Below are 25,249 nucleotides of genomic sequence, written 5' to 3'. Positions count from 1 at the left end.
AAGTTACCACTATTCTGACTTTTATATTAAATATTTTCTTCCATCAGGAAACATTTGCCTTCCTTTGCTTACCATTACGTTCCTGAGATGCATCCACATTGTTGCATGAAACTATAGTTCGTTGTTGCTATGTCTAATGCCACGTTTCTCCGCGTTTTGGCTATTCTTAGTCCTTTTCATTTCCATATCACTGTATGATTTAATTTATGGGAAGAACAAAAACAGGCAAAAATATAGAATTTTATATGAAGGATTTCTTTTCATATTTATTTATTTATTTATTTTTAGATGGAGTCCTGCTCTGTCGCTCAGGCTGAGTGCAGTGGTGCAATCTCAGCTTACTGCAACCTCCGCCTCCTGGGTTCAAGCGATTCTCATGCCTCAGCCTCCCGAGTAGCTGGGATTACAGGCGCACACCACCATGCCTGGCTAATTCTTGTATTTTTACTAGAGATGGGGTTTCACCATGTTAGCCAGGCTGGTCTCGAACTCCTGACCTCAAGTGATCTGCCCACCTTGGCCTCTCAAAGTGCTGGGATTACAGGGGTTAGCCACCACGCCCAGCCTATATGAAGGATTTCTTATAATTTATTCCATGTAATCTCAAATTACATGAAAGGTGAGTGATTTGCTTTTTCAGGAACCAAATTTTACTTCTTAAATAAAGCAGCATGATACAGAACAATCCATATAGTATGATTCCATTAAAACAAAGACATGCCTATGTGGGTATGCATCTATATACACATGCACATATTTATCCATTCAAATAATTCTACAATTCTAGAAGGACCAAATTCTCATCAGTGGTTACCTCTGGTGTGTAGGAATGGCAGAGATAGGAAGGTGTACATATGTATGTGGGAGGACTATGTGGGCAGACACTTCACATTTTACTCCTTGCTTATTATTATTTTTTTTTTATTTTTACAATGAGCATTCTTTTTTTTTTCTTTTTTACAACACCAGAAAAAGTCACATTCTCAGAAGAAGAAAGGATTTGTTTTGGGTGCAGTGGTCTCCCCACCAGGCTCCTTTTCATACCCGGTGGCTGCAGTTACCTTCCAGAGCACAGCAGAACTAACCCAAGGCAATTGGAGTCCTCTTGTCTACTTTTCAGACTCTTGAATGGCTGGTCTTCAGCTCATGGAAACCTGACTTTAAATGGCAGCCCCCAAATTCAAGAGAAAACACCAATTGCAAGCAATTCTAAGTCAGGCCATTGGGCCCTTGGGACCCAGAAGGAGAGTGAAACTCCAGAGCAAAAGGAAAATGCAATCACTATCCCACAAGCCCTGGGAATGGGCTGGACTCCTGACCTTCCCCATTGCCCCCAGAGAGAGAGGCAGGGAGAGCTCTACAGCAATGAGAGGCTTTCCTTCAGGCTTCAGCTTTACTGACCCCCAGTGACATCTTAGCAGCCAGCTTCTCATGCTGCATCCAGTGCAAGAACAACTTTTCCAGCCTAGAGCAGCAGTTGCATGAAACCTACCATTGACTTAGCTCTTATTATAAACGTGCCCTGCACTGTGTTCACAACAAACCCATAAAGGAGCTTTTATACTTGTCCTCATCTTACACTTGGAGAAATAGAGGCTCGGAGATGTGAAATGACTTGCTCAAGTTCATCCGGCTAGCAGTGGCAGAGTTAGAACCTACCCCATCCAGTCTGACTCCCAAGCCTGCACTCAACTTCTAAATTGCAAGGCAGGGCATCACAGTCAGATGATTTCAGAGCGAGTGGGCATTGACCACCCAGTGCAGTGAAAAGAGACATCCACTGGAATCAGATTCCCATTTGGTCTCTGCCCCTGGACAAGTCACTTCCTCCTTTTGGCCTAAATATCCACATCTGTAAAGTGGGGACAACAATATCTTTCTCTCAGGGTTGTTCTGAGAATTAGAAATAAGATATGTAGAGAAACTACTACCAGCCCAAGCACTGAGGCACTCAATACAAAGCTGCCATCATCATCATCACCACCATTTTAAGCAGTCTGCTCAAAATGGACAGTGGAAAGAAGGAATCTTAATAAGCACCCCACTTTGCACCTGTCCTGTTAGGTGCTCAGCGGGTGGACCCTTCTCTCCATTCCCATGGCCTCATCCCTTGCAGGCTTCCTGGCTTCTGGCATTACCCTTCTCCAATATGCGCCCCACACAACACCCAGCAAGACCCATCACTAAAACCTTCCCCATCTCCTTAGTGAAGCCCACCCCATGCTGGCCCTCACTGGCTCCTCTAGCACAGCCTTCTCCCTTCTGCAGAACACCCTGCACCTGTGCTCCGTTCCATATTTTTGCACATGCTTGTCCACTTTCCAGAAATACCCTCCCCCTCACACCTGCTTCTCTTCATGGACTCTCACGCCTCCCACAAGGTCCCACTCAAATCCTTCAGGAAGCTTCCAGAATCCCATCTCACACCTAGGGTGAGGGACTCCTTCCTCTGCTCCACAACACTTTTTTCCTCAATTGTCAATAAGCATGCTTTAGGGAAAATTATGGTGACTTCATGCTCTATAAATCTGTCTTCCCTACTGTCTTTTCCTCCTCGAGGCCCGGGCCTGGCAGTGTCTAGTGCACAGTCAGCACTTAGGAAGTGTTTAGAGCATGAATATATGAAGACCAACTGCATCTCAGTAAAAGGAACATTTTCTAATTATTTGAGTTATTCACAGGAAGATGGGGTGCCAGTGAGCACCCTGTCACCGGGGGAGTGTACACTGCAGGAACAGGAAAGAGCAGAGGTGTGGATGTGGACTCCTAATGACACAAACCATGGATAAGTTATGCTGGAATCACCTGGAGTACTGGTTGCTATTTATTTATTTACTTTCGAGAAGGAGTCTCACTCTGTTGTCCAGGCTGGAATGCAGTGGTGCAATCTCGGCTCACTGCAACCTCTGCCTCCTAGTTCAAGTGATTCTCCTGTCCAGCCTCCCAAGTAGCGGGATTACAGGCATGCACCACCATGTCTGACTAATTTTTGTATTTTTAGTAGTGATGGGGTTCTACTATTTTGGCCAGACTGGTCTCAAACTCCTGACCTCAGGTGATCTTCCTGCCTTGGCCTCCCAAAGTGCTGGGATTACAGGCGTGAGCCACTACACCCGGCCCTGGTTGCTATTAATAATACAGATTCCTCGACTCAGGAGACTCTGATGCTGCAAGTCTGGGACAGTCCAGTTATCTGTATTTGGAACAACATCCCCAGGTAATTTTGAAGCACACCCATGTTTTGGGACTACTGAACTTTGTGACCTCTGAAGCCATTTGCAATCAGGTTTTGTGTGTGAAGGCCCTTCTTAAACTGTGAAGTGCTGTCCACAAGTCTTGGCTCCGGATGTTACCAGGCCCCCAAGACTGGGGAACTGAAGCTTCAGGCTAGGGCTACAGCTCCTCGGACTCTGGGAGGTTACGGACCCAGCCCTGGGCCACTCTGTTGAAGCTGGGTCTGAGACGGAGGAGTTCCAAGCCACTGAGGGGCTCCGGGATGAAGGGGGTGCCTGGCCTGGGAAAAGTGCCCCCCACGAGGGGTCCTCCAAATGGCACCGGGGTCCTGGAGAAAGAGAGCAGCAGGAGAGGTGGGCTGTGTGGAACAGGGACAGCAGTACACTGACATGTGGATCACCATGTATGGGCCCCTCCCTGCCACTCTCTGAGCCTCAGTTTTCCCTTCTATACAGCAAGATTCTGTACTTTTTTTTTTTTTTTTTTTTTTTTTTGAGACAGAGTCTCGCTCTGTCACCCAGGTTGGAGTGCAGTGGGGTGATCTCAGCTCACTGCAACCTCCGCCTCCCAGATTCAATCAATTCTCCTGCCTCAGCCTCCTGAGTAGCTGGGATTACAGGCACGTGGGTGCCACCATGCCCGGCTAATTTTTGTATTTTTAGTAGAGACGGGGTTTCACCATGTTGGCCAGGCTAGTCTCAAACTCCTGACCTCGTGATCCGCCCATCTCGGCCTCCCAAAGTGCTGGGATTACAGGCGTGAGCCACCGCACCCAGCAATTCTGTACATCTTAAGAGGTTTTTTTCAACTTTGCCCATTTCTAAGTCTGCGCCTACTTGGGTGGTTCGTTGCTTAGCAATAGAAGTGAAGCCGATGGAGTCAGAATTGACTTGTCCTAGGCAAGACTCTAGACTCCCCTTCAGTAAGCTCCCCTTAGGACAAAAGGCCCAAAACTAGAGAGAGAAGAGAGCATTAGAAAGAGCACTGAAAATCAGGGGGAAAATGCAGATTACAACAGACATGCCATTTCTCCTCCAGGACACTGGCACGATGAAATAATTTGGTAACTGGGCAAAGTTGGTGAGATGGCGGGGGAAAAGTTTCACACATGCTGCTGGTTAGAGGGTAAGCCAGTGCTGCTACCGCAGAAGACAATTTGGCAGGATCTTTCTAACCTGAAATGTGTGAACTATGTCACCCCGCATCTTCACCTCCGAGCATATGGCTTAGGAAAGCACAGGCGCATAGGCACTGTGATGCAGACCTGAGCAGCACATTAGTGACAAACCGGAAACAACCCATGTGTCCACCAGCAGAGAAATGGGTAAGACAGATAGAGCATGCTCACACGATAGAAAGCTATACAGCAGGCTGGGCACAGTGGCTCACGCCTGTAATCCCAACACTTTGGGAGGCTGAGGAGGGCCGATCACCTAAGGTCAGGAGTTCAAGACCAGCCTGGCCCACATGGTGAAACCCCGTCTCTAGTAAAAACACAAAAATTAGCTGGGCATGGTGGTGGGTGACTGTAATTCCAGCTACCTGGGAGGCTGAGGCAGAAGAACTGCTTGAACCTGAGAGGCAGAGGTTGCAGTGAGCTGAGATTGTGTCATTGCACTCCAGCCTGGGCCACAAAAGTGAAACTCTGCCCCACCCCGCCAAAAAAAAAAAAGAAAAAGAAAACTATACAGCAGCTTAAAAGGAACTACAGCTCTACGTATTAGTATGGTAGATTTCGAAAGCATAATGTTGAGTAAAAAAAGCAAGTTAACAGAATGAAGTGCAAAGTATTAACACACACCCCCCCACACACACACACACATACGCACACACACACACAAACGCCATTCCCCCTACAGGCATGCAGCTGCCCACACAAAATGTTCTGAGCCCATTCAGGCCAGCCTGACAACCATGTTACCTTTGGGAAGGCAACTGGGATTGGAGGATGGTGAGCAAAGGGGCTCTACATTTATTTGCCTAACATTTTTTAAAAGAGAACCTATGTATGTGATTTTAATAATACTGTTTTTTTGTTGTTTTGTTTTGTTTTGTTTTGAGACAGGGTCTTGCTCTGTCACTCAGGCTAGAGTGTAATAGAAGGATCTCGGCACACTGCAACCTCTGCCTCCCAGTTTCAAGCGATTCTCCCACCTCAGCCTCCTGAGTAGTTGGGATTACAAGTGTGTGCCAACAAGCCCAGCTAATTTTTGTATTTTTAGTAGAAACGAGATTTCACCATGTTGGCCAGGCTGGTCTTGAACTTCTGACCTCAAGTGATCCGCCTGCCTTGGCCTCCCAAAGTGGGATTACAGGCATGAGCCACTGCGCCCAGCCTTAATACTGTTTGTTAATTTTAAGAAAAATAAAAATCATTGCTTGTGTTGTTTTTCCAGCAGCCTGGGACCAGTGGGAAGAGGAGAGTGCTTGCCTCTGGGGTGGAAAGACAAACCTTGAGCCAGGGCCTGGGTCCGAGCCAGGGCCTGGGTCCCAGCCAGGAAAGCATTTCTGCCTGGACCACCCCAGTTTTGACGGCAACAGCCAGGCCTCACAGGAACAGGCTGGGTGGTGTCCAAGCCATGCAAGTCCCACAGTCAGGCCCTTGACTGGGAGCCCAGGACCCTGGAAGCTGAGCACATCTTGGCCATCCAAACTGCTGTTTCTCTTCTCTATGCCTCAGTTGCTCTTTCTCCCTCAGAAGAGGTCTGGGTGCAGGGCTCCCTAAGAGCCTCTTTCTGCTGGTGGGAATGTGCCTTGCTGTCATACTTGAGGCATGAGATCAGTGGGAAATGCAACCTGAGTGGCCCAGCCTGGAAGCTGCCTGCCAGGACTGAATGTCTGCTGCAGGTTTCAAATGGCTGGGCAGGCAGGGTCTGAGGGCCCAGGAAGAGATAGGGCAGTCCTGCCTGGCAGGGAACTCCAGAATGTCTCTTAATGGCTCGTGACTCACAGCGCATGCTAAGCCCAATTCTTCCCATCAGGACCCTCTCTGCCTATTCAGATATTTGAGGGCAGTCACATCCCTCTGGAGCTGTCTCTTCTCAAGGCAGATCACCCCCAGTTCCTTCAGCCCTTCCTCATATGTGCTGATTTTCCAGGCCTAGCTAGGCTCTGGCGCCCACCCGTCTGTCTTAGACAGACACAGTCTCCACGTGTGGTCTGAGCAAATGCCAGAAGAGCAGGACCGTGGTGTCCTCTCTGTGGACTCCCCTTTTCCTCACTAAATGCAGCCCAAACCAGAGGAGCATATTCAAAAATAGCACCAGACCAAGGAAGCCAATGCAGTTAACATGCACTCCTCAGCCCAAGGCCTTCCCCCAGTGCCAAGCTCCTGTCTTGATTCCTATGGTTTGTTTTCAGGCCCCCAGTGCAGAATGGTAAATGTATCCCTTTCAGGCTCTCCCCTGTCCAACCCTCATCTCAGCTGTAAATAATAATCATAATAGGCCGGGGGCGGTGGCATATGCCTGTAATCCCAGCACTTTGGGAGGCAGAGGCGGGTGGATCACGAGTTCAGGAGTTCGAGACCAGCCTGGTCAACATAGTGAAACCCTGTCTCTACTAAAAATACAAAAAATTAGCCGGGCATGGTGGTGGGCACCTGTAATCCCAGCTACTAGGGAGGCTAAGGCAGGAGAATTGCTTGAACCCAGGAGGAAGAGGTTGCAGTGAGCTGAGATTGCGCCATTGCACTCCAGCCCGGGTGACAGTGTGAGACTCTGTCTCTAATAATAATAATAATAATAATAACAACAACAACAACAATAATAGCTATTGTTTGTTGCAAGTGTCTTACTTGCCAGAAACTTTACTTATGGCTTCTCATGTCATCTCCATAGCAACTTTATGAAGTAGGTATATAAACCCCTCATTTTACAGGTGGGGCAGTGGAGGCTCAGAGAGGTTAAGTCACTTGCCCAAGGTCAACACGGGCAGGCCTGGGGTCTGCATTTAAGTCCACCTGGAGGCCTCATGCTCTAAACCAATATAGGCCACTGTTCTGTGGCCCTCACTCTGGCATCCAATGTTTCACTGCCACTCTCCACTTTGGGGCAGCCTCAAAGCTACCTTGTTGGCCTCTTCTAGGCCATTGGTGAAAGGAAAAGCTGAGCTGGCCTCGAACTGCTGAAATCTGGGGACCCCTCAGAGAAGGACACAAATCTAGATGTTCATCAAAGAGGTAGCACACAGCAGCCATGGAGAACAAGGCACTGGGCTCTGGAGTCAGACAAACCCAGACCTGAACCCCGGCCCTGCCGGTGCTTCCTTGTTTTGTGGCTTTGGCCGGGTTGTTCACATTCCTGAGCCGCAGCCTCTTCATCTGCAGAACAGGAAAACTCATAGCACCCGCCCACCATGTCCTGGAGAGGATCCGAGATGTGCGGCACCCTCACTCTTCATTTCTCCCACCTTTACTGAGCACCTACCAGGTGCGGAGGCGCTGTTCCAGCCAGAGCTCAGTCAATGAATAGAAAGCGCTGGGGACAGAGCCTGGCCTGCATAAAGTGCTCAGGAAACGCAGGCTCCCGCTGTGGCTGTGACTGGCTTCCCGCCCCTCCCGGTCTGTCCCCGGGCTGCCCGCCCCGCCTTACTTGTTGAAATTTCGGTAGTCGTTGGGGCTGGGGGTGTGACTTCGGCCATCGCTCTGGTAGTCCCGGTAGCTGACGAACTCCTGCCAGGGGCAGCGGTAGCCCTTGGGGATGGCGGTGTGGTTGAACTTCTCTGGCGGGACGCCCTTCAGCGGCTCCGCATAGCCTAGGGGCGGGGGGGGGGAAGGGGGGCGCCTCCGTTCTTCCACCCTCAGCCCCCAACCCCACCTCGCCCCACCCCCATTCCGCGGACGCGGTTGGAGGAGGGAAGATCGGAGTTAGGGGAGAGGAGTGCGGGAATGGGATGCCACAGTTGCTCCAGCACAGGAGACCCCTCCCCATCCCAGGAAACACGGAGGACTGCAGTGAGGAAGCCACGAGTTCGCAGCGCGGGTTGGTCTTGGCCTTGGCTGACTCGCTGTGTGACCTGGGGCGCGGCGCCCCTCCGGCTCGTGGTCTGGCGAGGGGAGTGCGCGCGTGCGCGCGTGCGCGTGTGTGTTGGGGAAGGGGGCGGACTAGCCTTCTGGGTGCTCTTCCTGCCCCATGGGGAGCACACCCATGCTTCAGGCCCCCCAGCCCTGGTCCCGGGACCCGAGGAGGCCACTCACCTGGCGCCAGGGCACTGGGGCTGGGGACGCACCCAGCAGGGGCGGCTGCAGGGTGGGCGCCCTCGGGACCCCCGAGTGAGGCCCCGGGTGAGGCCGGGAAGATGTGGGGCTCCGAGCGGTAGTTCGGTCCCTCAGGGCCATTGGCATTGGCAACCTGGGCACAGGGGCGGGCTCTCAGAGGCCACCGACGACCTCCCGCCCGCAGCCGCCCTCCCCTTCCCCCAGCTTCCCTTCCAGGGAGCTCCCCTCCACGCTCACCGTCCCCGACTCCGCTGTTCCAGTCACCTTCCTCCTGGCGCTGCCGGCCAGCATCTGGGAACGAGGGGGTAGAATAAACCGCAGAGAAGCTCAGCGGGGCAGGGGATCAGGGTTCTCCCTCCACCAAAAAAAAGGGGGGGGGGGAGGCAAGAATCCTAACGCCCATCATCGGGGAACAAGGATGAGTTACTAGTTTACAACGCTAAACCCAGTGCCTGGGACCGAGAAATACTCGCTATATGTTAATTGCTATTGTAATGCCGAGTCTGGGCAGGATACTTCATTTCCCTGAGCCTCAATGTCCTTCTCCATAGAATGAGGATGATGGTGATGAAGATCTCTTCCTCAGAGGGGTCTATGAGCATTAAATGAGATACCTGCAAAGTGCTTAGCTAGCATTGTCTTAGGCACATAGCAAAGGCGGGTGTTTCGCCATCTTTATTTTTCTGCCACATCACTCCCTCTCAGTTGCCTCCTGTCTAGCCCAGAAATTAAGTGGAGGGTGGATGGAATAGCCCTGGCTTCCTTAGAAGTATCTGGAACTGCCTGCTGCCTTTCTGAAGCCAAGGGAAAAACCCTTCTTGCCTTTCTTCTCCACCAGCAGATTATTCCATGGCCTTTCCTTTCTCCGGTGGGAAGAAGAAAAAAGGGCATTCTACATTTTCCATCTTAGATCAGGCCCAAGTCTAAACTAGATCCAGCCTGCTGCAAATTTAGCCTAGAGTGCATGCCTGTCTTAGCCTTTTTTTTTTTTTTTTTTTTTTTTGTAGGAGCCAGAGTCCCTTCACTCCACGGCTTATCCTCAACCCCCTAATCCACTTTGTTCACTTTGTTCTGTATCCAGGGAGAGATGCCTAAAAAGATAACACTTTTCAAGGATCACACCAAAAGGCAGGAGCCTAATCTGATGGGAACATCACAGTCCTCAGCCTGGCTTACCGTTTGACTTTAGGCTAACCAGTGGCTCTCTGTGGTCCTCATTTTCCCCGTGAGCACAATGGTGGCTTACTCACCGCCTGCTGGCTGGCTGCTAACTCGAAAGTGAACTTCTGCACACGGCGCTGCCTCTTCTGGAAGAGGAGGGACCCTCTGTTGTTGCGTAGTGACAGCTCCTCCATCATCAGGTCCTGGGGCACGCTCAGCTTCTTGCCCAGGTCCAGCGTAGGGACTGCCACGAAAGGCCAGAGCGGGCTCTCACCACCCCATCCCCCATACACTCCAGGCCCCACCTCTCGAAGCATGGCATGCTGTGTGTAAGAATGCCTGTTTCTCACCAAGCTTGCTGACACCGGGTGTCATGACTGTTTGAAATCTTTGCCCACCTGATGGGCAAAAATGACACCTCAGAGTTTAATTTGCATGTGTTTGTTGCTCAGTGAAGTTTAGCACTGTTTCAGAAGTTCTTTGGCCATTTGTGTTTATTGCATGAATTCCCCGTGCAGGTCTTTTCTCATAATGGTGGAGGTAGTGAGAAATGGTCAGATTCTCGATATTTTTTAAAGGTAAGCCATGGGTATGGGCAATGAGCGAGAGAGGATGACTGCAAGGTTTCTGGCCTGAGCCACTGGAAGGATAGAGCAGCCATTCACTGAGATGGGGAAGGCAAAGGGAGGAGAAGGTTCTGGGAAAGATCAGGAGTTCAGCTTTAGACCTGTGTTCTTTTAACTTCAAAATAGCCTTTTATCATTATAAAAAAGCATATATGGGCCGGGCGCGGTGGCTCACGCCTGTAATCCCAGCACTTTGGGAAGCCAAAGCAGGCGCATCACCTGAGGTCAAGGGTTCGAGACCAGCCTGACCAACATGGCAAAAACCCATCTCTACTAAAAGTAGAAAAATTAGCTGGGCGTAGGTGGCGCGTGCCTATAATCCCAGCCACTCTGGAGGCTGAGGCAGGAGAATCACTTGAACCCAGGAGGTGGAGGTTGCAGTAAGCCGAGATTGCATTGCTGCACTCCAGCCTGGGTGACAGAGTGATTTTCCATCAAAAAAAAAAAAAAAAAAAAAAGCATATATGGGCCCTGAGGAAAGTTGGAAAATACAGATATCAGACAAAAAAGAAAAAATACCATTATCTATCACCCAGAGACTGCCACTATTAACACTTTAGTGTATGTCCTTTCATATCTTTTTCAATGACTATATTCCTATGAGGTTTTAACCAAAATAAAATTATAGCATACATGTTTTGTAACTTTTTTTTTTTTTTGAGATGTCGCCCAGGCTGGAGTGCAATGGCACAATCTCGGCTCGCTGCAACCTCCGCCTCCCGGGTTCAAGCAATTCTCCTGCCTTAGGCTCCTGAGTAGCTGGATTACAGGTGCGCGCCACCACGCCCAGCTAATTTTTGTATTTTTAGTAGAGATGGGGTTTCAACATGTTGGCCAGGCTGGTCTCGAACTCCTGACCTTGTGATCCACCCCCCTCGGGCTCCCAGAGTGCTGGGATTACAGGCGTGAGCCACCGCTCCTGGCCTGTAACTTGTTTTATCAAGATCTTTACAAGTTAAAGATCTCCACCTTTCCAAGTGAACAAATTTTTGTTTTACCTTAATATCTAGTCCATATCCAAACTCTGCTAATTATCTCCAAAACTGGGCACACTAAGTTTGAGGAGACTTGTAGGCATCTAAGTAGTGGTGCTGAGGAGGGAGATAGATGTGTGAATCTGGAGAAAACTGACCTGGAGGTGAAATTTTGGGCATCATGAGCTTTTACTGATATTTACTGGTATTTGTTGTTGTTGTTTTTCAATGAAGAACATTACATTTATTTCTTTTCTCATAGTTGGAACTAGTCTTTACAGCTATTTAGAGGATTTTCAGGGTGATGACTGTTCTTAGTAGTTTGAGACCCATCCCTATCCTTTGTGCTTTTCCTACCAGCCAAATTCAAACTTTCACGTTTGGCCAACAAAGGAAGCCTTTTGCAGGACAGAGGGGACAGAATGGTGAGGACCTCGGCAGGTGAGAGCCCTGTGTGGGCAGCACGGCCTGCCTGGTCCATCTCTAAAATCAGATACACATACGTTCATATTCCAGCTCCATAAATGGTATTTTAAGCTGGGAGTCTGGATGAGATCATAAAGAAATGAGAATAGGTAAAGAGGACCAGAGACGGAGCCTGGGGCCTCCAACATTCACAGTGAGGCGGTGAGGAGGAACCAAGCCAGGAGCCTGGGCAGGAGCAGCCCACAACATAGGAAGAAACTAAAGAGGATGGCATCCCGGAAATAAATGATGAAAGCATTTCAGGTATGATAGAGAGACTAACAGAGCCAAGTGCTACTGATGTGTCAAGGAAGATGAGGGCTGAAAATCCACTATTATATTTAGTAACACAAGGTCATTGGTAATTTTCACTAAAGCAGTTTCTATGGAGTGTTTGGGTGTGAAAGCCTAACTGGAGAGGGTTCAAGAGAAAATGGACAGAAGAACAAGTTTAACCACACCATGAGGAGGCGATAAGCCAAATCCAGGATGCAGGACATTCTACAGGACAACTGGCCTGGTTTTTCAAACAAGTGAGTGACATGGAAAAAAGGTGCAGAGGGGTTGCTTTAGATTAAAGGAGATTTAGGAACCATAGCAACCAAATAAAAACTGTGGCCCTTGTTTGGATGCTGATGAAAACAAACTAGAAAACTGAAGAAGGTTGAATACAGACCACTTATTAAATGGTATCAAATCGTTACTGCAAATTTTGTTCAGTATGCTAATATCTTTGTGGCATGTAAGGAAATGCCCTTTTATTATTTTGATGCATTCTGAAGAATTTGCGGGGTGAAATGACATGCTTTTTGGTATTAGCTTTGAAATTTAGGAATGAAGGAGGGACCATGTACTCCCTACTTGTAGGTGTCTTTGGAAATTGACTAATAAAATGTCAAAAAGAGAGAAAGAGAGGATTGGTAAGAACAATATAGACAACTGCTTGGAAGAGTTGGGCTTTAAAGGATCCTGGCTACAGACAGCTATGGGATCAAGAGGGGTTTGTTTGTTTGTAAAAATGGAGAAATAACAGCATGTGCGTTAACTGATGGGAACATTTGACAATGCAATAGAGAGAGGGGAGAATTGCTGAAGGAATGTCCTTGAGCAGGAGTGACAGGAGAACTGGGTTTCCAGAGCCCAGCCAGAGGAATTGGCACCAGGCAGGTATGAGGAGAGTCCATCCACCATATCAGAAAGGAAAACCACAAACACGGGTGCAGATGCAAGCAAGTAGACAGATGTGGCGGAGGATGCTTGCAGATGTTCTCTTCTGGTTACTCTATTTTTCTCAGTGGAATAAGAAGCAAGGTCTTTAGCTGAGAATGAGGTTGTGCAAGGAGGTATTGGAGGTTTGAGAAGAGGGGTTGCCAAAGTCATTAAGAGAGTAGCATGAGATAGTGAATGAACTAGGGAGATGGACATGGCTACCAGGCAGCACTGGGGGTCACTTGGGTGCTGTGATTCATGCCAGTCAATGGAATCCTAAATAGCTGTCTAAAAAGGACACTGATTTTTTTTTATTCTTTCAACAGACACATAAAGGACACTTTTTATGTGCTAAGAACAGAAAGAAATCCACTTACAGGCCGGGCACAGTGGCTCACACCCATAATCCCAGCACTTTGGGAGGCAGAGGAGGGTGGATCACTTGAGGTCAGGAGTTCAAGACCAACCTGGCCAACATGGCAAAACCCCTTCTCTACTAAGAATACAAAAATTAGCCAGGCATGGTGGCATGTGCCTGTAATTCAGCTACTTGGGAGGCTGAGGCACAAGAATCACTTGAAGCTGGAGGTGAAGTTTGCAATGAGCTGAGATCATGTCACTGTGCTCCAGTCTGGGCAACAGAGTGAGATGCTGTCTCAAAAAAAAAAGAAAAAAAGAAATCCAGTATAAATTAATTGGAGGGGAAAGTAAGATTCAGAAGAATAGGTATTCTAAGATCCCATTTATATTATATATTATATAACTATATTTTATATATATATGTGTGTGTGTATATATATATATATATTTTTTTTTTTTTTGAGACAGAGTCTTGCTCTGTTGCCCAGGCTGGAGTGCAGTGGTGCAATCTCGGCTCACTGCAACCTCTGCCTCCTGGGTTCTAGTGATTCTCCTGCCTCAGTCTCACAAGTAACTGGGACTATGGGCATGAGCCACCACGCCTGGCTAATTTTTGTATTTTTAGCAGAGATGGGGTTTCACCATGTTGGCCAGACTGGTCCCAAACTCCTGACCACAAGTAATCTGCCCGCCTCAGCCTCCCAAAGTGTTGGGATTACAGGTGTGAGCCACCGTGCCTGGCCCCCATTTCTATATTAAAATATAAGTATGTGTTTTTGCATGCATTGAAAAATCTGCAAGGAGACATGCCAAGGAGACATGTCACCATAGCAGTGACCATGGGACATATAAAGGAGGAGGGTTGGAAATTGTTTACACTGTTTTGTTGTAACTGTTTTTAACAAGAAAGTGTACTGCCTACTTAAAAATATAAAAGAATAGTTATACCTAAATACATAATAAAGCACCCTCAGTATCATATTCTGAAATACTATACAGATGAGCTGAGCTCAATATTCTTTTTTTTTTTTTTTTTTTTAGACGAGTTTCGCTCTTGTTGCCCAGGCTGGAGTGCAATGGCACGATCTCGGCTCACTGCAACCTCTGCCTCCCGGGTTCAAGCGATTCTCCTGCCTCAGCCTCCCGAGTAGCTGGAATTGCAGGCATGCGCCACCACGCCTGGCTAATTTTGTATTTATAGTAGAGATGGGGTTTCTCCATGTTGGTCAGGCTGGTCTTGAGCTCCCAACCTCAGGTCATCCGCTTGCCTCAGTCTCCCAAAGTGCTGGGATTACAGGCGTGAGCCACCTCCCCCAGCTGAGCTCAATATTAAAAAAAAAAAAAAAATGGCAGGCACAGTGGCTCACAACTATAATCCCAGCACTTACAGAGGGCAAAGTGGGTGGATTGCTTGGGCCCAGGAGTTCAAGACCAGCCTGGGCAATATAGCAAGACCCTGTCTCTATTAAAAAATAAAAAAAGATAAAACCTACTTGACTGAGTAATTCTATTTCTAGGAATTTATTCTCAGGGAAAAAGTTGAATAAATATGTCCAAAGATACATGTATAAGAATGTTTATTGCAGTGGGGTTTAAAATTGTGAAAACTGAGACTCAGTCTTGTGGTGGATGCTGCCAGATGCCCCTTATTAGTGGCTAAGAGTTCACACCACCACCTTCTGCAGAGAACTGCCAGTGGAATGGATGCGCCACAGCGCCCTTGCCTCAGGTGGGATGAATTCTGTGGAGCAATTCATGCTCAAGAGCTCCCCGCGGGGTCACACTGAACTGGACAGCCGCTGAGCCCACATCCTCGCTCAGCAGTACCCCACCCTAGGCTGCATTCCTCCTTCCCTTCCGAGAGCACGTTCTCAATAAGTCACTTGCACAAGGCTCCTCTGGTTCTGCCCTGAAGGATCTCACCCCAGACAACCCTCATGACCACCGTCAGGGGATGGTTAAATACACATGACGTGTCCAAACAGCAGAAAGCTGGTAAGCACGGGGAAGGAAGGCGTGAGATAAATCATACTAGGATGGAATGCTGCTAAATGAAAAAAAAAAAAAAGAAGCCAAAGAACATAGCATATAGTATTTAGCCCATGTGTATGTATGTTTATATAAAGACATTCATATATGAACAGAAAAAGAATTTACATAAATATGTTAACAGTGGTTATCTCCAGATGGTTCCATTATGATGAACTTTCACTTTCAAAGCCGTTCATGTCTGTTTTGTCTGAATTAAACAAATTTTTTTAATGTATGCCAAGTCAATGGCAAGTGAATATTTTTTTAAAAAAGTGATGTATTATCATTGTAACCATGTAATAAAGAAACAGCTCTGAAGACAAAGAGACCTGGAGTCAAATTGCAGCTCTACCACCTACCAGATGTGATCACCTGCTCCTCTGAGCCTCAATATTCTCATTTCCAAAATGAGAAGAATATCTAACTTAGAGAGTTGTGGTGGGGATGAAATGACACAAAGCATAAAGGATACTTTTCTCTTAGCAAAGTAGCTGCCACATAGTAAGTATGCAATGATGGTAAACATTTTTATAACTTTTACTTTACAGTGGCCGTCTTTAGGTAGTGAGATTATGAGATTTATTTTTTCTTCCTACTTTTCTTTTGTTTCAAAATTGTCTTTAGTCAGTACCTTAGCAATAATCAACAACTTATATATTTCAAGTCTTGTATCAATGATGTGTCTCCATATTTGGGGGTCTGTAATGAACTCCCCAAGAGAAAAGAGAATGCATTGCCTGACCCTTCTAGTTAGAGCGTCAGTACCCATAGAATGTGCATATTTTAGCTACAAAATCAGGGTGGGGGAAGAAACTGGACGTCAACAAAAGGAGGCAAGAACACACAAAATAGGTTAAAAGGATGCCACATATGAAGTCATGAAATATGACTGACTCCTTAGCACGCTGAAGGCGAATGCACAAGTCCTAACTTAGGTCCCCTGAGTCAGAATCCTCAGGAGTAGATGCTGGGACTCTGTATGCTTAACCAACATCAAATCATTAAGATTCACAATAAAGCTTGAGAACTCTGACTTAGTTGAATTAATTTTTTTCTTTTTCCTTTTTTTTTTTTTAGAGACAGAGTCTCACTCTGTCACCCAGGCTGGAGTGCAGTGGCACAACCATAGCTCACTATAGCCTCCAACTCCTAGGCTCAAACGATCCTCTTGCCTCAGCCTCCTGAGTAGCTGGGACCACAGGCATGTGCCACCATGCCTGGCTAATTTTTTTTTTTTTTTTTGTAGAGATGTAGTCTCACCATGTTGCCCTGGCTGGTCTCAAACTCCTGGGCTCAAGCAATTCTTCCACCTCAGCCTCCCAAAGTGCTGGGATTAAAGGCATCAGCCTCTGTGTCCAGCCCCTAAATTAATTTTTAAAATACCTGAAATCCTCTAAAGTAGACCAAATAAACAGATTCCAAAATTGTATCAAGAGTTCCTCAAGAGGTCTTCTAAAATTGATAAAAATGAATTTAAACTTTTTTAATGAAATGATAAAAATGATTTACTCATTTGATGAATCAGCTTTAAGTAGAAAGTTTTGTATTCAAATGGGCAGCCTGCTCTTCCCACCCTGCTCCACTCTCTCCACTCCCCTGTCTTCCCACCCTACTCCACTCTCTCCACTCCCCTCTCTTAGCCATGGGGCCCAGCCATCCTGGGCCACCCAGAGGCCTCGGTGAGACCCACGGGAGTAATAGGCAAAGGCAAGTGTGTGCAGAGCTTGCAGCCACAGGTAGGGCTGGAGCTGGGACCAGAGTCTTCAGAGCTTAATTTGGGGCTGAGGTGAGGCCTTAGATGAAGCCAGGGCCAGGGTCATTTTAGGGCCAAGGCCCAGCCTGGGACACTCAGCCTCAGCTCCTGGGTCTGTGGACAGATGGGCAAGACCCCTCCCAGTGCCTCAGGAAGCTTCCCAGCCTAGGCAGCAAATTCTAGAGGCACTCCCTCAGAGCTGGCCTGGAGCTCACACCTGTCTGCCCAGGCCTGGGGCCAGCAGGCCAGAGTGAGTGCAGCCTGGGAACAAGGAAATGATGGAGTCTGAGGAAGGCATGAGGCTAGAACCACCTTACCTGGTTCAGTGAGGTCCCCCATGGCAGCCATCACTGGCCCCTTCTGCTCCTTGGGGATCATCCTGTGGAGGAGAGACCCCCATAAATGGACCAGGCTGCCTCCATTTCTCCCCAGACCTCCTTCCAGTCTCTGGTTCACCCTGCCCCAGTCCTGAGCAGCTTTAGGCCAGCCCAAAATCACAAGCAAGGGATGTCTGAGCTGGAAGGGACTTCAGGGTCTCCGTGCAGAGGAGACTGAGGCCCAGGGAACGAGAGGGAGGTGCTCAAGTTTGCACGAATCTATTTTCATGTTGCTAGGGAAGCACCGTCTCTTCAGGGGTGGTTTCTAGGGTCTTTTCCCAGCTCTGGCATCCTGATCAGAGGGAGAGTAGGTGCCAGGGGCATCCGGGTGGGGCAGGCAAAGGTCTCAGGCACTACTGTCATCTGTTGACCCAGGAGAGTCCTATTCCAAGGCTGAAAGAAGTTGGAGGTTTAAGTTAGGGGAAGGGGGAGGATGGACTAGGCTGGGGTTACACTGGAGTCTGCGAGGCTGGTGAGCCCCTTTCATCATCGGCACTTGGCCCTGAGGCTTGAGGGCACAGGCTGGTCCAACCAAGCAGAGAGAACCATCCCCCGTCCTCCCCATCTCCCCGCTACTGGGCTAACTTACGTGGTGTTCTCTTCTCCCTCATCCCTTCTCTTCCTCCTGTTCCATCCCCCTATTTGTATCTCATGGCACTTTCAAAGAATCTTGGAAGAGATTTGCAAATAAAATGAGGTCCAGAGCCCTTAACTTGCCCAGGTTCCTTAACTTGCCCTCTGGAGAAGAGGCAGAGCCCTTGAGCTCCTTGACTGACCACCCACCCGGGTACCCTTCTCCTTTGCCTCCAGGTTTTCCTATACTCCTTCCTTTAGAAAACAATCTGCCTTCATCTGTATCCCCAACACCAACAAGGGGCCCTGGGAGTCAGTGGGCACTGCATTGTGCAACTGGAGTCTAGTGGGTGTTCCCGGCTTTCTCTGTAACTGCGAACAAGTAGCTTTCCAGCTCTGCACCTCAGTTCCCCCATCTGTAACAGTAGGGGGTTAGGCTAAATCACAGAGATCCATGGATGGGCTTTAGGGTGTTCACAAACCCCCTAAAACTATATGTAAACATGAGTGTGTCTACATGCATTTGGGGTGAGGGTCATGGGATGATTGAGAATGCCTCGATCACGACCGTTTAGGATTCCACAGTCCACAGATCTGTTTCTTGATAAACACTCCCTTTACAGAAATTCACAGATGCTGGGAAGGGTCTCTCATTTTACAGAGAAGCTGCTTCCCTGTACTGCCTAAAAATCCCAAAGTCCTGAGCAGAGCCATTACCTATTCCCCACCTTTAATCCTAGCCACACCCTCCCCATTTAATGCAGGGTAACCTAGAGCTTAGAGTTCCTCTCCTCCCAAACCAGGATCGAGGCTTGCATGGGGCCCCAAACTCCCTAGATCCACTGCAGGGCCCTTCCTCTCCGGGGGAAGGAGCTCTGGGGATTGGCTCACCTCCTCTGCCCACTCCCCTGAGTTCCCCAAGCTCCCCTAGGATGCTGGTACCTGAGAGGATGGGACCACAATAGGCAGGAGGGAATCTTAGACCCTCAAGATTAACACCTCTGTCGGGAAGCTGAGAGTTGCGTGGTGTCCCTGTAGGCAGTCAGCGGTCAGCAGTCAGTAGGCAGCGAGCAGGGTGTCCCCTGCAGCCAGCTCTGGCTTCAGCTGATGAGACTCATTCCTGCCTTGCCATGGGTCACAGCCTTATTTCGGGCTGCAATAGGAGCTGGAGCCAGAGGCTAAAAGCACCAGACCCTAGGGAAGACAGGTGCCCTGGCAACAGGCCTTTGCAGACAGAGGGCTTGCACCCACACCCACGTGTACACACACACTCACGTATGCACACACCAAAGTCACCTGGAAATGTTGAGGGTCAGCTGCTGGTAGCTTCCGCTTGTTAACTGTTATATCCTTAGTCCAAGAATGGTGCTTGATAGGAACTCAGTAGATGTTTGTCGGAGGAAGGAATGGATGGATAGATAGACAGATGGATGAATGAATTGCTCCTCAATATCTTTGCTTGACTTATCCTTTTCTTCCTTCCTTTCTTCTCTCCTGCCTTTCTTCTTCTGCCTCCTTCCTGCCTGCCTTCTTTTCTCCCCTCCTCCCTCCCTCCCTCCCTCCCTCCCTCTACCTTCTCACATTCCCTGAGCCTCTCTCTAAGGACTGAAAATAAATAAGGCAGGGCTCTGTCTTCAAGGAGCTCAGCCAGGTCAGATTCAGACGGGTAAACAAGCTTTGGGGAAGGCTCTGGGAGAGCCCAGGGGAGGGAGTTACCAGCTCAGCCTGGGGTGGGGGGTGAGAAGGCTTCCCAGAGGAAGACACACTGGTGTTGGGCCTTGAAGGATGACTGGGAGTTCACTGGGCAGAGAAGGGGCATGGCAGGCAGTGGACATGTCACCTACAAAGATGGGTAGGGGGTTGGCAAGTAGAGCCTGAGCTGGGGACAGTGCTGAGAGATTAGCCCAGACAGTGGGGGCAGGTGCCAGATCCCAGCAGGCTTTCAAAAGGAAACTGTGTTTATAAAGGGTTGCTGACAAGATTAAAGTGGTGAAATGGAGTGATCGGATTGGCATTTTCCAAAGATATCTTTGCTGCCATGTGGGAAATGGGTTGGAGGGGGCCAGACTGGAGGCAGGAGGACCTGACTGTCACCAGGGGTGGCTGGATCAGGGCAGTGACAAGGAGATGGAGAGGAGAGGGAGTTGAGGGTTATTTGAAGAACCTTTGGGTCTTGGTGAGGAACTGGATGTGGAAGGTGAGGAAAGGGAGTCCCACTCCCCTGTTTCATGCTTGGGTGACTGGAAGGGGAGGAGCAGGAGGGGTGGGGGCAGACACTGAGGTCAGTTTTGGATGAACTTTGAGGTGTCAGGGGACTGGGATGAGATCACCAGTAGGCAGTGGGACACTGTGCTGCAGTGAGGCCCCAGCCAAAGATAAAGATTGGGTCCAAGTCACACACTCCTGGGGAAGGGTGGGCCTAGCAAGGATGGGCTGGGTGCAGGGTGGGGACCACCTGTGTCTGTGTGCGGGCAGACTATCCTGGGGTGTATTTCTGACACCTCTCAAATCAGAAGCCTAGATTCTGCTGTCCACCACCCTGACCTTAGCTTCCTGGCCCTCGGTGGGCCTGAGCTTCTAGAGAGGAAGAGTGAGGTGTGTTCCAGGGCAAGCTTAGCCTCACCTGGGAGCAGGATCACAATCCCCTTCTCTGGCCAAAGGACGCTCCTGCCAGGAGAGGATGCCTCATGGCCCGAGTCCTTGCCTCACTGGGGCTGCCTGGCTCAGACGGGACCTCTTACAGTGGCGCCTTTCCTGCCCTGGCACCCCCACCTGCCATGCGGAAACAGCCTCAGAGCACAGAGTCCTGACCCAGCTTGGCCGTGCCCACTCTGGTGATAGTGCTCTGTGGTCAGGGCCTGGACAACACCACCCTGAGACATTACCTAGACCCACTCTCCCCATTATACGGATGGGGAAGCTGAGGCCTGGAGAAGGAGTGGGCTCACCCAGGGTCACCCCGCTCGTCCATGACAGGACCAGGACTGCAGCCCAGGTACTTCTATGGCCTCAAGTTGTCCGTTGTTCCCATCTCTCCCCATGGCTGCTTCTTCCCAAGCTCCCATCCCATGTGTCTCAAATATTCCCAGCCACCCAGAGTCCCATGGACTGCTCCATGCTTGGGGAGAAGGGAAGGACATCAGACACAGCTGAAAATTACACAGGAGGCAGAAGAATGCAGGAAGCATTTATTGAGGGCCAGAGCTGAATTCTACAAGAGGCAAGAGGCAGGACACAGGCAAGCTCTAGTGGGTTAGAGGAGAGGTTGGGGAGAGGGCAGTGACAATGAGAGAACAGCCAGGGGCTGGCTTGGGAACTGCCGGTTTCTCAAGGCTGCCTCCTGCTAGTCCTCTGGGAAATGCAGGTAGAAATGGATCCTCTATGCTACTGCCTCAGCCAGAGACCTGATGGTGTCCCTTCTCTGGGAGGGGCCCTTAGCCCCAGTCTCCTGTGCTACAAGGGACCCAGCAGCAGGTAGGGGCTTTGGTAAATATAGTCACTCATCATTAACTGAGTAGGAGCACCTTCTCATCTTCACAGCAGCAGGAGCGTTCCTGGGGCCCAAGGAGCCCTCTAAGGTCACTCTTTCATTCCAAAGCACCCCGTCCCAACCCTATCTTCCATACTGACCTTAACTCCCTCCAGCCTCACTTGGGGGTTCCAGATCTAACATCACCCTGGTAAGTCCCAAACCCACACTGTCCCTCACCTTTAGCAACATCCTGGTATCCTTTCACCTACATTCGTTTGATCCTCAGCCAATTCCATCCCCCCAGCTGATCCTGAAGCTAATATTCTGAACCTCTAGAAGGCTCTACCAGCCAACTCTGGAAACTACAGAACTCAGCCATATTCCTCCCTGAGTCCCTCCTGGGGACTGGAATCACAGCCACCAAGGTTTAGGGAACCAGCGAAGGCCTGCAGCCAGGCTCCCCCAGGTCACTGGGCACCAGGGACTAGCTAGGTCAGAGTGCACTGGGGAAGGGATGGGGCAGGATAATGTCTACTTTTCTGGGCACGATATGGACACTGGGACTGAGGTCTGACACTGAAGAAGGGGACATTTCCAAGGGGACCAGAAATACAGGCAGACCCTAACCTAACACCCTGCTCACGTACCCAAGCTCATCAGCCCCTAAATTCAAACCCAACTAGCCCACCACCACCACCCACCCCCGACTTCCTAACATCATGGAATGCATTTCAAGACTGGAAGAGCCCTCAGGGGTCATCTGAGCCAATCCTGTCCCCTGCTAGAATCTCCTCTATGCATCCTGGCCATGCTTTTCATATTTCCCGTAACAAGTAACTCTTTGTCTCTCTCTTTCCCAATAAGCAACCCCAAACTGAGGGCAATCAGGTAAAGTCACATGGTAGCTCTGTATCTCTTCTCTCCCCAGTTCAGCTTTGAGCCCAGAACCTGCCACGAATGGGCCCAGAAGGAACAGATGAGCTGGAGGCCCAAGTCCTGGGCCTAAGGGAAATCACTGCCTTATAATTCTCTTATGGCTGCAGATAAGATGTCCTGGACAGTCTGAACTGGGATGGAGAAAGCAGCATGACAGGGACCTGGGGAGAATTTTCCTGCCTCTTCCCTCCAGAGGGGATAGTGGGACACCTTGAGCTGGCCTGGGAGACCTCTCTAAAGGTCATTGTGATAAAAATAGAGCTTGTCTGGGAAGGGATGGAAAACAGCTGCTCCTGCCTGGGACTTGGTGCCAGGGAGCCGGATGGTCAGGCCAGTGCCTGGACATGCGACACAGGCCTAGGATCTTCTGAACACACCCCGCTTGCCAGACTCCAGACAGCAGAGCCAGGAGGGGAGGGAGGAGTATGGAACCCTGAAGGTAGCAAGTCCAGGGGTCCATATACACACTGCCCCGCCTCATCCAAGGCACTAACTAGTGTGTGTGTGTGTGTGTGTGTGTGTGTGTGAGAGAGAAAGAGAGTGTGTGTGTCGGTGTGTGTACTGATGGGAAGGGGAATTTTGACGTTTGTGGATTGCCTTGGCCAAAGCCACCATTAAACAGATGGGAAAGCTGAGGGTCAAACAAGGAAGGGTCTTACCCAGGGTCACACAACAGCTGAATGAGAGCAAGGGCTAGAACTCAAGCTTGCGTCCCTAACCCATCCCCAACCCCAGAGCTCTCCTCTGCTGACCCCTCATCTCTGGGGCTGCCCAAAGAGGCCAGACCCTTTGGGTCCCCCAGGTCTAATGAGCCTTCTTCTGGCTCTGCCCTCCCGGGGTGGGGTCGGGGGTGGGGCTCTAGGTGGTGCAGGAGGCCTCGGCGGGGAGGCTGCCACGCTTGAGCCGAAGGCTGCCATTCCACCCGCGGGGACAGATATTGTAGCCGAGGATGCCTGGAGACTTAGCCCCGGAGTCCTCGGAGTCGAGGGACACGTCGGAGTCCGTGGGCGAGCGGCGGTAGAGGAAGGGCCTGGGAGGCGCGGGCAGCGGGCTCCGGGGACTGGTGCAGGACGAAGGCCCCGCGGGCAACGGGCTCCGCGGGATGGGCGCGAAGGCTACCCCCGGCACACCGGCCGAGCCGGGGCGGGCGGGCTGTGGCGAGCGCATGCGCGGGGGCGGGGGCGGGGGCGGGGGCGGGGGCGCCCTCGGCGGGGAGAAGGGCCGCGGGTTCTCGGCGCCCACCGACCGCGGGGAGGCGCTCTTGCGCCGGGCCGCATTGATGATGTTTCGCGCCAGAAGCGCCTGCAGCTGGCGGCTGGGGGGCCGCGCCTCGGTCTCAGGTCGCAGCGGGGACACCGAGCGCTCGCTCCACGAGGGAGACATGGGCGGTGGCGGCGGCAGCGGCGGGGGGCTGCTCATGCTGCTCCCGCGACCTGGCTCCCACGGCCCCGGGCTCACCCAGCCGTCTAGGCTGCTGGGGGGCCGGGACGCGCCCGGCGTCCAGGGTGGGGAGGTGGGCAGGCTCTCCCGGCGGTCCTGGGGAGAGAGCAGAGAGGGTGGGGCAGGCATTAGTGCTGAGGTCTTCCACACCGGGCTTTAGGAAGGGACGGAGTCCGATTTGTCCATTACACCGAGAAGGGAAGCCACCGATCCAAGTCAGGTAGTGCCTGCAATAAAACGCAGGCGCCCAAACTCTCAGCCCGGAACGCCTGAAGAGTCCCCGCTGTCTTGTGTCTGCCTCCGTGTTAAGAAGACTCGCTTTGGAGAGAGCCGCCTTAGCTTACTAACTGAGCTTGGGCAAGTTACTTCACCCCTCTGGGCTTCAGTTTCTGCTTCTGTAAAATGGGGTGTGATAACAGTACTTAACCTTATAGGGTTGTTGTGAGGGTTAAATGAGATAACTGATGGAAAAGAACATTACATATATCGGCACATTCCTTGGAAGAAAGTGCTCAATAGACGTTGATTACCGTAAAGAAATGCCAGAAGGGCCTGGCGCGGTGGCCCGCGCCTGTAGTCCCAGCACTTTGGGAGGCCGAGGCGGGTGGATCACCTGAGGTCAGGAGTTCGAGACCAGCCTGGCCAACATGCAGAAACCCTGTCTCTACTAAAAATACAAAAATTAGTGGGCATGGTGGCGCGTGCCTGTAGCCCCAGCTATTGCGGGGGCTGAGGCAGGAGGATCGCTTGAACCTCAGAGGCGGAGGTTGCAGTGAGCCGAGATCGTGCCACTGCACTCCAGCCTGGGCAACACAGCGAGACTCTGTCTCAATTAAAAAAAAATACTAGAAGGATATACATGAAACTAACCAAAATGGTCACCTGTTAGGAAATGGGGTGAGAACAAGAACAGGGCACACAGTCTGAGGCACTGGGAGCTGCTCTGTCTGTGGCACATCCGGGAAGCTTTCAGTCAGGCTAGCTGAGGGAGGCTTCGGTTTCCCCATGACTTAGGGAGAGGAGCTGGGAGGGAGGTCCCGGGCCCAGGGCCACACGGGAAGAACTAGATAGAGGCTGAGACTAGTGTCTCAGGGCCAAATGCCAAGTCAGGGTGGGCTCTGTGTGTCCTCTCATCTGACCACAGTGTCACCTGAGCAGGGAGGTGGGGCCTAGAGCTCATGAGCCAAGCCAGTCAACAACTATTGAGGCAGGGGAACCTGGCTTTTCAGCCAAGAGAGTAGGCTGGGGCAGGGAGATGGGAATAAGGCTTTTTAATATATTACTTTTTATATAAGTTTAGATTTCTGAACCATATGAATGTATTATCTATTATCAAAATTAAAATGTAAAAATATTGACCATTATTATTTTTTAAGATGGAGTTTCGCTCTTGTTGCTCAGGCTGGAGTGCAATGGCACA

At 50.3% G+C, this 25,249-nt stretch overlaps 2 protein-coding genes across 7 annotated transcripts in view; both read right to left on the bottom strand.

The window, feature by feature from the left end:
• Positions 1–97: 97 nt before the first annotated feature.
• On the bottom strand, positions 98–19,579 carry MYOZ3 (myozenin 3). Of its 4 annotated transcripts, none has more exons than XM_004042830.5 (7): positions 19,278–19,579; positions 17,349–17,410; positions 9,703–9,857; positions 8,690–8,743; positions 8,432–8,585; positions 7,827–7,989; positions 98–3,562 (listed from the first exon to the last, which is right to left on the bottom strand). In XM_004042830.5, exons 2-7 carry the CDS (start codon positions 17,407–17,409, stop codon positions 3,394–3,396), a joined length of 756 nt encoding a protein of 251 aa, XP_004042878.1. In that variant the 5' UTR covers position 17,410; positions 19,278–19,579; the 3' UTR covers positions 98–3,393. The 4 variants fall into 4 exon arrangements, with proteins under 4 accessions (XP_004042878.1, XP_055242201.1, XP_004042877.1 ...); XM_055386226.2 differs by having other exon boundaries at positions 19,269–19,527; XM_004042829.5 differs by having other exon boundaries at positions 18,924–19,516.
• Positions 19,580–21,154: 1,575 nt separating this feature from the next.
• The window catches only part of SYNPO (synaptopodin), a 41,037-nt gene continuing 36,942 nt past the window's right edge, over positions 21,155–25,249 (bottom strand). For all 3 annotated transcript variants that reach the window (XM_031011055.3, XM_055386223.2, XM_055386221.2), the window contains exon 3: positions 21,155–23,925. In XM_031011055.3, coding sequence (XP_030866915.3) covers positions 23,248–23,925 — 678 coding nt within the window. In that variant the 3' untranslated portion in view covers positions 21,155–23,247. The remainder of the gene's footprint in view (positions 23,926–25,249) is intronic.

Source organism: Gorilla gorilla, chromosome 4 (assembly GCF_029281585.2).
Source record: "Gorilla gorilla gorilla isolate KB3781 chromosome 4, NHGRI_mGorGor1-v2.1_pri, whole genome shotgun sequence".
NCBI lineage: Eukaryota > Metazoa > Chordata > Mammalia > Primates > Hominidae > Gorilla > Gorilla gorilla.
The sequence above is the reverse complement of the archived record's forward strand: the minus strand, read 5'-3'. Positions and strand labels throughout refer to the sequence as shown.